The sequence below is a fragment of the Haemaphysalis longicornis genome, unplaced genomic scaffold, assembly GCF_048455015.1.
Source record: "Haemaphysalis longicornis isolate Haplotype H1 unplaced genomic scaffold, Haemaphysalis longicornis Haplotype H1 scaffold_2, whole genome shotgun sequence".
Taxonomy (NCBI): Eukaryota; Metazoa; Arthropoda; class Arachnida; order Ixodida; family Ixodidae; genus Haemaphysalis; species Haemaphysalis longicornis.
The window spans coordinates 121,453,758-121,467,494 of NW_027526295.1; the positions used below are offsets into that span (position 1 = coordinate 121,453,758).

The 13,737-nt window shown below is 46.5% G+C and overlaps 1 protein-coding gene across 1 annotated transcript in view; it reads right to left on the reverse strand.

Moving 5' to 3' along the window:
* Nucleotides 1-13,737, reverse strand: part of LOC144168255 (uncharacterized) — a 57,275-nt gene that overhangs the window by 30,603 nt on the left and 12,935 nt on the right. Inside the window, exon 2 of the mRNA XM_077697274.1 lies at nt 1,602-1,953. Coding sequence (XP_077553400.1) covers nt 1,602-1,953 — 352 coding nt within the window. The remainder of the gene's footprint in view (nt 1-1,601; nt 1,954-13,737) is intronic.

Here is a 13,737-nt window from a genome sequence, read left to right on the forward strand (position 1 = left end):
TCTCGAATATAGAGTTTGTATGTGTAGATAGTATTACGCTGATTAGTAAACTTCCGCAATACAAAACTGAGCTTAAAATGTCGCCGTCGTGAAGACAAGTCAAATGGGGACTGTTCGGTTGCACTCTTAGTTCTTCCGCGTATCAAGAGAATGCGCATCGAGTCTTTCCGAATAATTATTTGGATAGGTGACCACCCGTCGTAATTTTTATTCGTTCTTTTTCTGCATAATAGAAACGTGTGGCTTTGAAAGGATTTGCATCGATTTAACATTTAAGAGAAAATTCTGCGCTCACAATGTGGCTTCTGTTTAGTTATTATCTGATAGCACGTCGTTGAGGTACGTCCCGGCATGACCAATAGAAACCCATATAATGTGGTAATAGTTGTTGCGGAGTCATTAAAACAAATTACTACCCGTCTGTCAAAATAAAAACGAGGGGGGAACGCAAAGCTTTCCAAATGCAACTAGAGCGCCAACGAACCTGTTTCTTATTGGGAGGTTTTACTACATTGCAGTTTTGCTTTCATGTGCTTTACTGATACAGCAATGCCATAGCTTTCACTAACGTTCAACCCTCGTCAGCGTTAGACGGAGGGGTGCATTTGCTTTTTTTGCAAATCCAGGCATGCCTCTCAAAATTCAAACTGCTTCGACCGACCGGCCGTATTATCACAAAATAAAAAAGAGAATATATCGGAATAGCGCAAAGGAACAGACCTTAGATTTGTAAGGCGAAGCACCCAGTTTTGATTCTGATCACGGAAAACGTTTTATTTGTCTTTGCTTCACGGGGGATCACCATCAAACTTGGAGAAAATTGGCATCTTCTATTGCTTTCTCCGTGTTTTGTAGACGACATATGTGACGCGATGAAATCTTCGTTTAAAAAACAGTATTCGTTGGAAACTGATATTGGACAGGTAGCACCTCTTACTGGCGAGTGAGTTCATAAATTGTACATTTATTGCACTATAGGTTGACCTTGGGCTAGCTGGGTACACCATACGACTTGAAAAACAGCGGAGAAACCTTGAATGAAGTAGGAGACAACAACAAGCGCTCTCATGCAGTAATGGGGAGAACGTCGTGGTCGCTACAGTGATGGTCCGAACGTCATGACTTTATAACTTTAGGGCATGACGTTGCGTCACTCTAGACAAGATGATGTAGCGATTGTGGGTTTTTACTTTTCCCGAGTTTGCCTCGCTGTTATTCAAGAAATTCGGATCTAATGCTAAGAGGAGGGTGCTACCTGAGTACAGAAACGACGGCAAAAAGGTCTGTGGTAAGGTGAAGCACAATTGTGCCAAAACATTTTGTGTTGACCTCACCAACATGACCCATTAACATGGATTCACTGTGTAGGCGCGCCTGAAAAAGAATATTGTTATGCTTTCTTGACCCATTGACAAGAGAGAGCAGCACAAATGTATATGCATAGTATCCAAGTCAGCACACTTTATGGGATTGTCGTGAAACCCTCATATGAACGGGGAACTTGCGATACTGATAGCACGGTCATCGCAAAATCGTTTTTTAGAGTGACTATTATTTAAATTGACCTAACGTGCTGTCAAAATACCTTCCAGCTTACTTACAATGAAATTTCAATCGAAACGACGATCCGTTGGATATAAACCGCCACTTGGAAGTGTGGCTGGATGAATAAGAAGGTTGTCCTCCCATTGTAAGTAATCATGAAGTGCTTCACGGTTACTGTCAACTGCAGTACCAGTTCGCCCCTTTTGGGAGCGAATATGTTAAAACTAGGCAACCAGACAGCGTAGGGTGGAACAAATGTGCCACCGTAAACTTGTGCATCCCCGCGGTCGATGTCTGGGAGTTTTATAATGCTCCAAAATTTGGGAGTCAAGAATTTCTTCATAATTCGATTGACCAACTGGGAATACGGATTCCGTGGCTTCAGTTGAATATTATCTGAAGAGACCCCTGGAAAACAGCGGAATAAGTTTCTGAGAAAATGAATTGACCAATGTGATAACAAACAGTTACACACTGCATCACTAGGTACAACTACTTTGATGTTTATTCTAAATAAGAAAGTTATTCATGCGGGCGAGAGCCCACTTGAATTATTTATAAATAAATGGCAAATAAATAAATAAATACGTGTAGTGATCCAGCTTCAGCTCCATATTTATTTAGAGGTCACTATACAATGAAGGAATGATATATTTTCTATCTTTACTGTGAACAGTTGATCGTTCAACCAGCAGACATCGGCGGGGGACACGCGTCTTCCAAAAAACGCAGGGTAACGACAAAGCACATGATCGATTGTCTCTTCAGCGGTGGAAGAGTCGCAGAGGACACCTCTGGCCATCCCAACGAGGTAGGAGTAGGCTTCCGCGAAGGGCGCTCCTAACCAGGTTACGAAGAGACATATGCCGTGGTTGAGACTTCCTACACGGAAGATGGCGCTGGAGTAGAGAGTCCCGGTTGCGGTCGCGCAGATGCACAAAGTCCGGTGTATTGCCCTGACTAATGGAGGTTTTGCGTGCGAACTCACGAAATACTATAGCGCCTTGGTATTTAAGAGAGGAAACAAGGCGGTGCTTTCATTGTTATGGCCTGTGCGGAGAGCAGCTGCATGCATCATCCGAAGCGTTGGCAGTGATTACACAGTGACATGGCCTCCACTAAAATAAAATGTGGCCCTTTATGAAGGCGTGGTGACATATATCTCGAATATATATATCACCAGTTTGTGGGAATGACCATAGCTTACATAGTTCATTGAGAAGCTGGCGAATCATCACATTTAAAGCACGTCTGAGAAGCACGCGTCAATGATGCACTAAAAATCCCTAATCATGACTGCAAGTTCAGTAGCCGTCGAGCTGGTGACATGGGCGACACTGACTGGAATTTTGGTTAACCCTGATGATATTACCACCGCTCCTGATTTATATCGAGGATGTTACAGATCTATCTGTGTATATATATGTTTCCGGTAATTGTGGTGCTCCCACAATATGGGCATGAAAAGCTATTTGAGGGCTACTAGCGGCAAGTCGGCCTTGTTTCCTATGCCTGAAAAAATGAAGACAAATCTCGCGGGTTGCCAGGCGCCACACCTCGGGGAACAGTGTGACTGCGGCCGTGTACCTTGATAGTATGTCAGCCGGGTACGGTGAGACCATCGCTGCAATTTAAAAGCGCGGTAGAATTTGAGGAAGCTTGGCAAGTTGCTGACATATTAGCATCGTGACGTGGCTGATGTGTAGCCAAAGAGTCGCAGTGGTTACATACGTTGACATAGGATGGTATTTGGAAATGGGGATTGTTTCCACTGTTGAGCCACACGGCGGGAAACCCAGACACGCGCGAAACGCTGGCGCGTGGTTGCTGTGGATTGCCCAAATTTTAGTGAAGCACGCACTGGAGATCACCGGCGAGCTGAACGCAAGACTCCCAGATAAAATGTCCTGTACAGCTGCACCATTTTTATGACCGCGTACCTTGATAGTATCTCAGCCGTGTACGGTGAGACCATCGCTGAAATTTAAAAGCGTGATCGAATATGAGGAAGCTTGGCAAGTTGCTGATATTTTAACATCGTGACGTGGCTGATGTGTAGGCAAAGAGTCGCAGTGGTGACATAGATTGATTTGAAATGGTATTTGGAAATGGGTTTTTTTCCACTGTTGACCCACACGGCGGGAAACCCAGACACGTGCGAAACGCTAGCGCGTGGTTGCTGTGGATTGCCCAAATTTTAGTGAAGCACGCACTGGAGATCACCGGCGAGCTGAACGCAAGACTCCCAGATAAAGTGTCCTGTACAGCTGCACCATTTTTATGACCGCGTACCTTGATAGTATCTCAGCCGTGTACGGTGAGACCATCGCTGAAATTTAAAAGCGTGATCGAATTTGAGGAAGCTTGGCAAGTTGCTGATATTTTAGCATCGTGACGTGGCTGATGTGTAGGCAAAGAGTTGCAGTGGTGACATACATTGATATGGAATGGTATTTGGAAATGGTTTTTTTTCCACTGTTGACCCACACGGCGGGAAACCCAGACACGTGCGAAACGCTGGCGCTTGGTTGCTGTGGATTGCCCGAATTTTAGTGAAGCACACACTGGAGATCACTGGCGAGCTGAACACAAGACTCCCAGATAAAATGACTTGTAGAGCTGCACCATTTTTATGATAAATGTGCCGGACGCCTTTCCGGCAAGAAATGTGGTTATGTGGAGAATGCCGGTGACTTTTGTCTTTAAGAAAGCTACATGTGTGCTTAATGTCACGTTTCTGTCGATGACCACGGCAGGAAACGTGTGAAGTCTGGAGTAAGGTATCGACATTTTATTGATCGTTACGGGATACCGAGACATGGGTTTACGGGTAAATTCTACCACTGCGCAGAACCTGTAACTACTCTGTTCTGCTTCCGGGCATAGGCCATGGCCACATTGGCTGATTTTTGACGTTGTGGTTGCAGCTGATGTCTATTGAAGCACCTTACTTCGGGTAAGATGTCATCGGCGGAAATAGATGCACAGATAGTTTTCGGGAAGGCGTGTAAAAATACCATTAAAAGTTTGTTGAAAAGGTTTGGGCTTTGCACACCGCCTTGAGCAAAACCAATTTTAATGATGCGCGGCAATGTAGGGCTGTCTTCGGTTAAAACAGAAATAATTTTCCGCAGAAGAAGTTTTGGATGTATATGAAACTTTGGCCACTCAGTCCGAAGTGCTGATGGGCGAATAGAACACCCTTATGAAGGGAATTGTGATAGGTGCCCTTGACGGCAAGACATACGGCTATTGAAAGGCGTTAGCAGCTTTGTTCTTGCTGTACAGGCGCTACTAAATTTACCACACAGTCGATAGAAGACCGCCTTCGGGAGAAACCGGCAATAGCTTCCGCATATGTATTGTGGCATTAGAGGTTTCACTGCAGCCGCTTGACTATCATCCTTCCGATGACCTTACGAAGACACCTGGCCAAGGGTAATAGGGCGGTAAGAAGACACGTCAAGGGGAGATTAGCCAAGGTTTACCAATGCAACCAGATGGTTTGTTTTGCGATGGTGGGGTGCAAAACCACCCTTTCTGTTTGGACTAATGTGTCCAGAAGGGTCTATCGAGCTCTAGAAGCAACGTATTGTAAAATAGGGTACGTTAGTTCGTTATCACATGGTTAAGAACAACGCCTGCAGGATGCCAGGGGCGCCGCTAACTATTCAATTGAATATAAAATGTCAGAATCGGAATCAGAATCAGAAAAGGTGTTTGTTTGTTCAATGATACAGTGTGCATGAGTGACCCTACAGAAGGAGGTTCCAGAGCCAAGAGCTGAAAGGGGACCTCCTGTAAGTAAGCGCATATTCGATGGTACCTTTGATATTGGCAGTAGATAAAATAAATCAACAAAATAACACATAGCCAAGGGTAACAGAAGACAGGCAGTTGCACAAAAACAATAAAAAGTGTGAATGTGGTTATTACTGCATATAAAATTCAAGAAGACCTGTTTTAAATACATGTAACGACGAAGAGAGTTTAACGATAGTTGGCAGGGAATTCCAAAGCACGAGAGCTGCAAAGTGGTCAGTTTTCGATAATTAGTGTGAGCGAGAGGTAAGATCAAGTTATGATTAGAGGCAAACGTAATGGAATTTAAGAGAACAAGACTTAACCGGGTGAAAACATTCAATGGATCCATGTTATGTAATGACTAAAGAGCAAGATTGTTAGGTTATAGTTGAATAATTCATTGATAGGTAATATACTCAACTGACGAAGTAATGAAGAAGCATGGGTGCGTTACGGGCGTTAAGTTAATATGCGAACGGCCTGGTTTTGGGTATGTTGTAATGGAACCAAATGAGTGGGGCATGTGTTACCCCATGAATATAAGCAGACCGCAAAAGGGCTATGAATAAAAGCATAGTAAAGGGAAAGTAAGGTGGATACACTGAAAAAATGGTGTTCTTTCAGTAATATCCAGATGCCATGAGGAGCTTTCGTCCTTAAATATGTAATGTGCTGAGTATATTGTAAATGACCATCAAGAACAACCCCAAGAAACATGCGTTGGTTGACTACTTGATCGGTGTGATGACTAATACTTTTTATCGGTTTATGTGTAAGGTGCCGTTGACTGGAATGGAAGATCATGAATATTGTTCTAGATGTGTTAATATGCAAACAGTTTTGGCGACACCATAGCAAATGTTGTAACGTCAGAGGTAAGTTTTTCTGTCAGGGCATTAAGACATTTGTCAGTAGGTAATATTGTAGTCTCGTGGGCGTACAAGGTGGGTTCGGAGTTAGAAGCATATTTAGGCAGGTCATTGATGTATATCAAGAAGAGGAGAGGACCACGAATTGAGCCCTGGGGCACGCCTTTGTGTTTTGAAAGTTTGAAAGATGTTGTGAGACACACACTGCTTGTCTTCTACCAGATAAGTAGCTTTTAAGTACTGACAGAGCAGGACCTACAACGCCCATTGCAGCAAGTTTATCAAAGAGAGTGGTATGATTTATCGAATCGAAAGCTTTTCTTAGATTAATGATGATGGCTCCAGCATAATTTCCTGAATCCATTGCATATTTAATTTTGTCAGTGAAAGACAGTAAAACAGGATTAGTGGAATGACCGGCGCGGAAGCCGAACTGGTGATTTTATGAGGTGCGGAACTTTGATAAAGAGTTGTTTAAACGCCGATCAATGCATTTTTTATTATTTTGCTACAACACGGAAAATTTGAACTTGGTCTTTATTGGAGAATAAAGTTCAGTCCCCTTTTTTAACTACCGGTGTGACTTTAGCTGTTTTTGTTCGGCTGGAAATACACCTGCTTTGAAAACAAGATTAATAATGTGAACAAGTGGTTAAGCTATCAGGTGAACTATCCATTTATTATAGCAAAGGTCCATTTGGTCGAGGCCGGCACTTGTAACTTTAGTCTCTTTTATGGTGTTGATGACTTCATCCGAGCTAGTTAAAAACAGGAAAAATGTCTGTAAAGAACGCTGGTGGTGCTGCTTAAGAATTACTGGTGAGCATGATATGTTAGAACAAAAAACTCATTTAGGTCGTTGGCGATATCTAAGGGGTGATTGTATACAGACCCTGATGACTGAAGCTCAGAGATAGGTGCCTCATTCTTATGATTCAGAAATGATTTAAATACTTTCTATCGTTTCCTTACATCAGAACGGCTTGCTCAATTTTTGCTTCATAATGTTTTTGTTTTGCTTCTTTTAACAGTTTGTTTCTGTACATTGCAATGTTTTGTGTAGCGGGCTCTGAGTTTGATATTATACGGTTGCTTTTTAGTCTTTTCATACAAATTATCTTTTTTTCCGCATGCTCTTAAGTACACTAGTCGTTAACCATGGATTATGATGAGCAGAAAACTTTTTTTGCATTTTATAGCAACAGAATACTCGTTTAGGCGTTTATTATTATCAGTATAAACTGATCATACGCCTCATTAGCGTCATTTGATGTTAGAATACGTTACGGTAATTGCGGGAAGTTAATAGCGGGAAGTTCGGGCTTGGATACGCGTAGCAGACACGACGCAATTGATCGTAGTAAAAAAGTTACATGCAGAAGCCCTCCTCAACTTCTAACTAAGCGGTTTCCATGGAGCCCTATGACTTCAACAGGCATGGCTGCCGCGCAGGTGTTACCTGCTCACTCATTGCCCTACGTAGAGAGGACATAGGCCTCCGGCGGTTGAAGGACGCGCAAAAGGATTTCTACCTGTGTTCATGAGCCTGCTTGGCATGTCGCTGCGCTTTCTTTCTGTGCGTCTGGCAGCCGTTAAGTTGAACATATATTTGGTACGCCCGTACCTTCGCCCGGCGCGCCGTCTAATTGCGCGAGGGCATTGAAGCTGGATGTCAAAATTCATGCCTCTTGGAGGTAGCGGTACATCACCTAAGTGCATGGGCTTCATTGCTGCTAGCGACTTCTAGGCTTGCAGAAAACCAACCCCGGCATGCACACCCATCAGGGATTGCAATTTCGGCAGGTCAATACGTGTCGTCCGGACGGCAAAAAAGAGTGATGGAATCCGTAATTTAAATTTAAATTGCTTGTTGTGCAGCTTCCACAGGTACAAAATACAAACAACGACGTTTGGGTCCTTAGTCTTCGATAAGTTCTGGCCCTATTCAAGCCATAGAGATTGACCTAGGGGAGTATAGGCACGCATACAACAAGTTAAGGCAAAAATGTTTAAAAGTAAAGGTAGCCTTGAGGAGCAAACCAAAAGAAACATAACAACAAATCAACCAGAAAGATTCCGAATCAACGGTTAAGGCACGATCTTGTGAAAACTCTTGATCAAGATATTTGGCTAGCCAGGAAACAAGACAAGAAGATACCGAGAATAATACAAGATTATCGCTTGCGTAGCAATACATAAATATGATCAGCGATCTGTAGCATTAAAAGGAGTGTTACTTTAGGACAGGGAAAATAAAAAATAGGCTTTTAAATAGGCCGTTAAATTGGAAGCACATTGACTTAAAGACAAAACAACTAAACAAGGAAGCTCGTTTCATATCTTCACACCAGTCTACTGCAATCGCCGCTGACCATATACGTTGCTGGATGGCGGAATTAAATATTTGCCTCGAGAGCAAGAACGACTATTTACACTAGATTTTCTAAGATTGGTAGATCAAAAAGGCGAGTTGTTGTGAACTACTTGATGCAGTAGCACAACTGAACGATTGTCACGTAGCAATATCACAGGCATTATCTGACTGTGAATGAACAAAGGTTTTGACGGAGAGCAGGGAGCTGCGGAAATAATTAACCTAAACGCTGTTTTTTGAAGGCGCAAGATTGGTTCAATGTCCGTCCTGTAAAAGAATCCCCATGCTTCCATGCATTATAAGTGCGAGTGAAATATCAAAAATTATATAGTGCGCATTCTCTCAAAATCGAAGTGAAAACCTTGTGGTCAGGATAAAACCGCCATAAGACAGTTATTTTTCTAAGAGTGTCAAGGTGGGGCCTCCAGTTAAACAATTTGTCGAGAATTACACCTAAACGGGAGATTGCCTCAACATGATCACTTTCGATATCCCGTATGCGCAATGTAATTGGTATAGTGTTATGTGCTTTATAAAGGGGCCTAAACACAATATATTTAGTTTTGTAACGGAAGCTGCTTAGCACAGCCGCAATCCTTTCTCTCCCGTCTGCACCCGGCCTCTCGACAGCGCGCCTTTGTGAAAGACTGGTATTCGCAACGCCGGCGCCTGCTCCCTACCGTCTTCGGGGAACAAGTTGTTATCCCGCCGACTCCTTGGATTAGTCCTGGCGGCGTTGCCGTCTGCTCAATCGGGGGCCTTTTTTCCTCTCTTTTAGAGGACACGGGGTTCCCCTTCTTTTCCTAGTCGGGGGGAACTCCCGGCACTCGCATCTTTGGAAAATAAACAGTGGTACTTGAAACTGCAAACCAGCTCCACGTCTGCTTTCTCGCTTGCTTCGGTAGCCGATATTCCCGGCTGCTACAAAATTGGTGACCCGAAAAACGCTTCAACGAACACGCCGCGGTGAGCAACAACGACAAAACTGCAGCCTCCACGCCTGCAGTCATCGCCACAGAACTGAAGCTACCTAATGTCTGGCCTACAAATTCAAGAGTTTGGTACAGCCAAGTGGAGGCCAGTTTTGAGCTCCGGCACATCACCTCGCAGTCGACGAAGTACCTTCACGACATCGCATCCCTGCCCCCAGAAATCACCGACGCTATCGAAGACGTTTTGGTTTCACCCACCCCCCACAAAGGCAATACTACACCCCCAAAAAGACGGAGCTGGACCGCCTCGAGGCGCCTCAGGAAAGCAGACTTCAGCAGCTCTTCTGTCGTGAAGAGCTGGGTGACCAACGACCTTCCCAACTGCTGCACCGGATGCGGCAACTACTCGGTGTGCACGCGCGTCAGGAGGGTCAGCTCCCACTTCTTCGTGAACTTTTTCTGAAATGGCTGCCGCAGTCGGTGCGCGTGGTTCTCGCGGGTTCAAATGAGACGTCCCTTGATCTACTAGAGCAACTGGCCGATCGCATCACGGAATACTCTACTCCAACCTTCGCGCCCATAGCTGCTGCAAAAACACACGAGCAACCAGATTGACTGTCGCGCCTTAAAAAGAAAGTGCAACTTACCGACACCATGCAGCAACTTTTGCTATCTAGCGCTCCCCAACAGGACGAGCAACGACGCAACCGATCCCCTTCAAGACAGCCAAGCTCTTCCCAGAGAAGCCAGTCACGAGATATACAGGACGGAGTTTGCTGGTACCGCTGTCCTTTCGGCACGGGTGCTAACCGCTGCACTCAACCTTGATCGTTTCCGGGAAACGCTCCTGCCAGTTGTTAACAGCGGCTTACGACATCGGCCCTCCACCTAGCCTCCTGTTCTTCGTAGTCGACCGCGTAAACAACTCGTGCCTGCTAGTCGGAACGGGAGCCGAAATCTCTATTGTCCCGGCAACCCCCGAGGGTCGTCGACGTAGCAAGAACGCATCGTCGCTGCAGGCAGTGAACAACAATGCCATCCCTACGTACTGCTTCCCCTCGCTTACAATAGACGTCGGGCTCAGGCGCCTGTTTCGCTTCGTCTTCGTTGCTTCGGGCGTTAATTTCGCCATACTCAGAGCAGACTATCTCAGCCACTTAACCTGGAGCGTACGTAACCGGTGCCTCAAAGATAACAACACATCCCTCAAAATACGTGGTTTGGAGTCAAACATCTGCTCATCTGGCGTCTGTGCGTTCCAGCCGGTATCTGCCTACCACCACGTCCTGGCCGAATTCCCTTCTCTGATCAAGCCCCGCAACATGGAACAGCCGGTGAAACATAAGGTCACTCACCTCATCGTCACCACCGGGCCGCCGGTCACCGCCCGGCCGCGACGACTGTCCAGCCACAGGCTTCAAGGTGCACGCAGTGAGTTCGAGCATATGCTGCAGCTGGGAATTGTTCGCCCTTCGTCTAGCAACCATTCGTCGCCGCTGCACATGGTGGTGCCTAAAGACGACGGATACAACTGGCACCCGTGCGGTGATTACAGAGCCTTGAACGCATCGACAGCGCCGCACCAGTATCCTCTGCCACACATTCACGATTTCAGTGCGCGGCTGGCAGGTACAAAAATATACAGCAAGATCGACCTCGTAGCGGCATACCACCAAATCCCCGTCGCACCGGAGGACATACCAAAAACAGCCATAACAACTCCGTTCGGCATGTTTGAGTTTGTCCTCATGCGCCACGGCTTAAAAATGCCGCACAGACCTTTCAAATGTTCATGAATGAGATCACCTGGGGTTTTCCTTTCGTCTTTGTCTACGTGGATGACATTTTGGAGGCCAGCAGAACGCCTACGGAGCACCAAGAGCACCTCCTCTAGCTCTTTCAGCGTCTAGATGAGCACGGTCTCGTGTTGAAACCTCAAAAGTGCGTGTTTGGTGTCGAGGCACTCATCTTCCTCGGCCACCACATCACTACTGAAGGCATTATGCCATAGGAATCTAGGGTGGAATCCGTCAAGAAGTTGCCAGCTCTAACAACTTTCCGCAAGCTGAGAGAGTTCCTCGGGGTCTTAAACTTCCACCGGCGGTTCTTTCCGGCTTGTGCTCGAGTACTCTAGCCATTGACCGACCTGCTGCGCCGAGACGACGAAAAGGCCCCACAATTTTGTTGGTCTGGCGAACACCAGAACGCTTTCCAGAAAGCTAAGGACGAGCTGGCCGCGGCTACCCTTCTCATTCATCCACTGCCTCAAGCACCTACAGGCCTCATGGTGGACGCCTCTTCCACATCGGTCGGAGCAGTGCTGCAGCAACAGGAGGGTGCACAGTGGAAGCCACTGGGCTCCTTTTCGCAACGTCTGAAGCCTGCAGAAGTACGGTACAGCACTTTCGGATGGGACATGCTCGCAGTCTATTGTTCCATTAAGTATTTCCGCTACACCCTCGAAGGTCGTGAGTTCTACATCTTGACAGACCACAAGCCCCTCACCTGCGTATTCAACAACAACCGTTTCTCTTACTCAGAACGAGAAATTCGTCAGCTCTCATTCATGTCTGAGTTTTCTACAGACATCCACCAGGTTCTCGGGGTCGAAAACGAAGCAGCCGACACCTTGTCTCGAGTCAACGCTTCCGGCACAAAAGTCCGAGATTTCGAGGCGATGGCCGCGGCTCAGCGGGAGGACACTGAGTTGACAAGACTGAAAGGGGGAGATGTTCACTCGCGCTCTCAGAGATTGCACTTCCCTTCATCCAGCGCACCCTAACCTGCGACACCTCTCAGGCAACACCACGACCTTTTGTCCCACTGAATTTTCGCAGAGTGGTATTGAACACTTTCCACTACATCACCTACCAGGCGTCCGCCCCACCCAGCGGCTGATAACAGAACGCTTCGTTTGGCCCTGCGTCAAAGCAAGCGGACGTGCGACGTTGGGCTCGGAGATGTGAAACGTGTCAGCAAGTGAAGGTGACTCGCCACACTCGTGCCTACAGGACTCGCCACTACAGGAATTTCGGACTCCTGAGTCGCGGTTTGACCACGTTCACCTCGACCTGGTGGGACCGCTACCGCGATGCCAAGGTTTCAGGTACGACCCGCCGCGGTGGCTCAGTGGCTAAGGCGTTGCGCTGCTGAGCATGAGGTCGCGGGTTCGATTCCCGGCCGCGGCGGCCGCTTTTCTGATGGAGGCGAAAAGCAAAAAAGCCCGTGTGTACGAGATTTCGGCGCACGTTAAAGATCCCCAGGTGGTCAAAATTAATCCGGAGCCGTCCACTACGGCGCGCCTCATCGCCTGCGTTGCGTCGGCGCGTTAAACTGTACAATCAAATCAAATCAGGTTTCAGGTACCTGCTCAAATGCATCGAAAGGTACAGCCAGTGGCCCTAAGCTATACCAATTGCGGACATATCAGCTGATACCGTCGCGCAGGCGTTTATTCCAACATGGGTGTCCCTCTTTGGCTGCCCCGCCCGCATAACTGACCGGGGACGGCAATTCCAGAGCAACAATTTTTCCGCACTTTCAACCCTCCTCGGCACGAGGATGCAGTATACAACCGCCTACCACCCCGCCAGGAACGGAATGGTTGAGCGCTTGCACAGGCAACTCAAAGCTGCAATTGCAGGGAAACTCGATAGCCAGGTGGAGAAGCTCCCGCTCGTTGTTGTTGGCCTACGCTCAACGGTGAAATATGACATCGGCTTCAGTGCAGCGGAAATGGTGCACGGCTCAACAGTGCGCCTCCCGAGAGAATTCGTCTCCGACCAGGCACTCGCATCTTTGGAAAATAAACAGTGTGTCTTAAAACTGCAAACCAGCTTCACGTCAGCTTTTTCGCTTCCTTCGGCAGCCGACATTCCCGGCTGCTACAGTTTTATAGGTGTTCAGTGTGAGCTTGTTAGATACAAACTGTTTTCGAATACTTTATAGTTCATTATTGGTAGTGAATTCGGCATCCAATAAGGATTTAGATCTTACTAATATTGCTGTATTATGGGCGAACTTAATACCCTGGGCACTACAGCAGACAATCAGGCAGGTCGTTGATAAAGAGTATAAATAGTAACGGCCCTAATAGGGATCCTTGCAGTACTCGCATGTTTACTTCTTTTAAGATTGGCGTATATTGGTCTATGTTTACGGCTTGGTGGCGACTGCAGAGGTAACTTTTAAAGAACTCATAAGCCACACACTT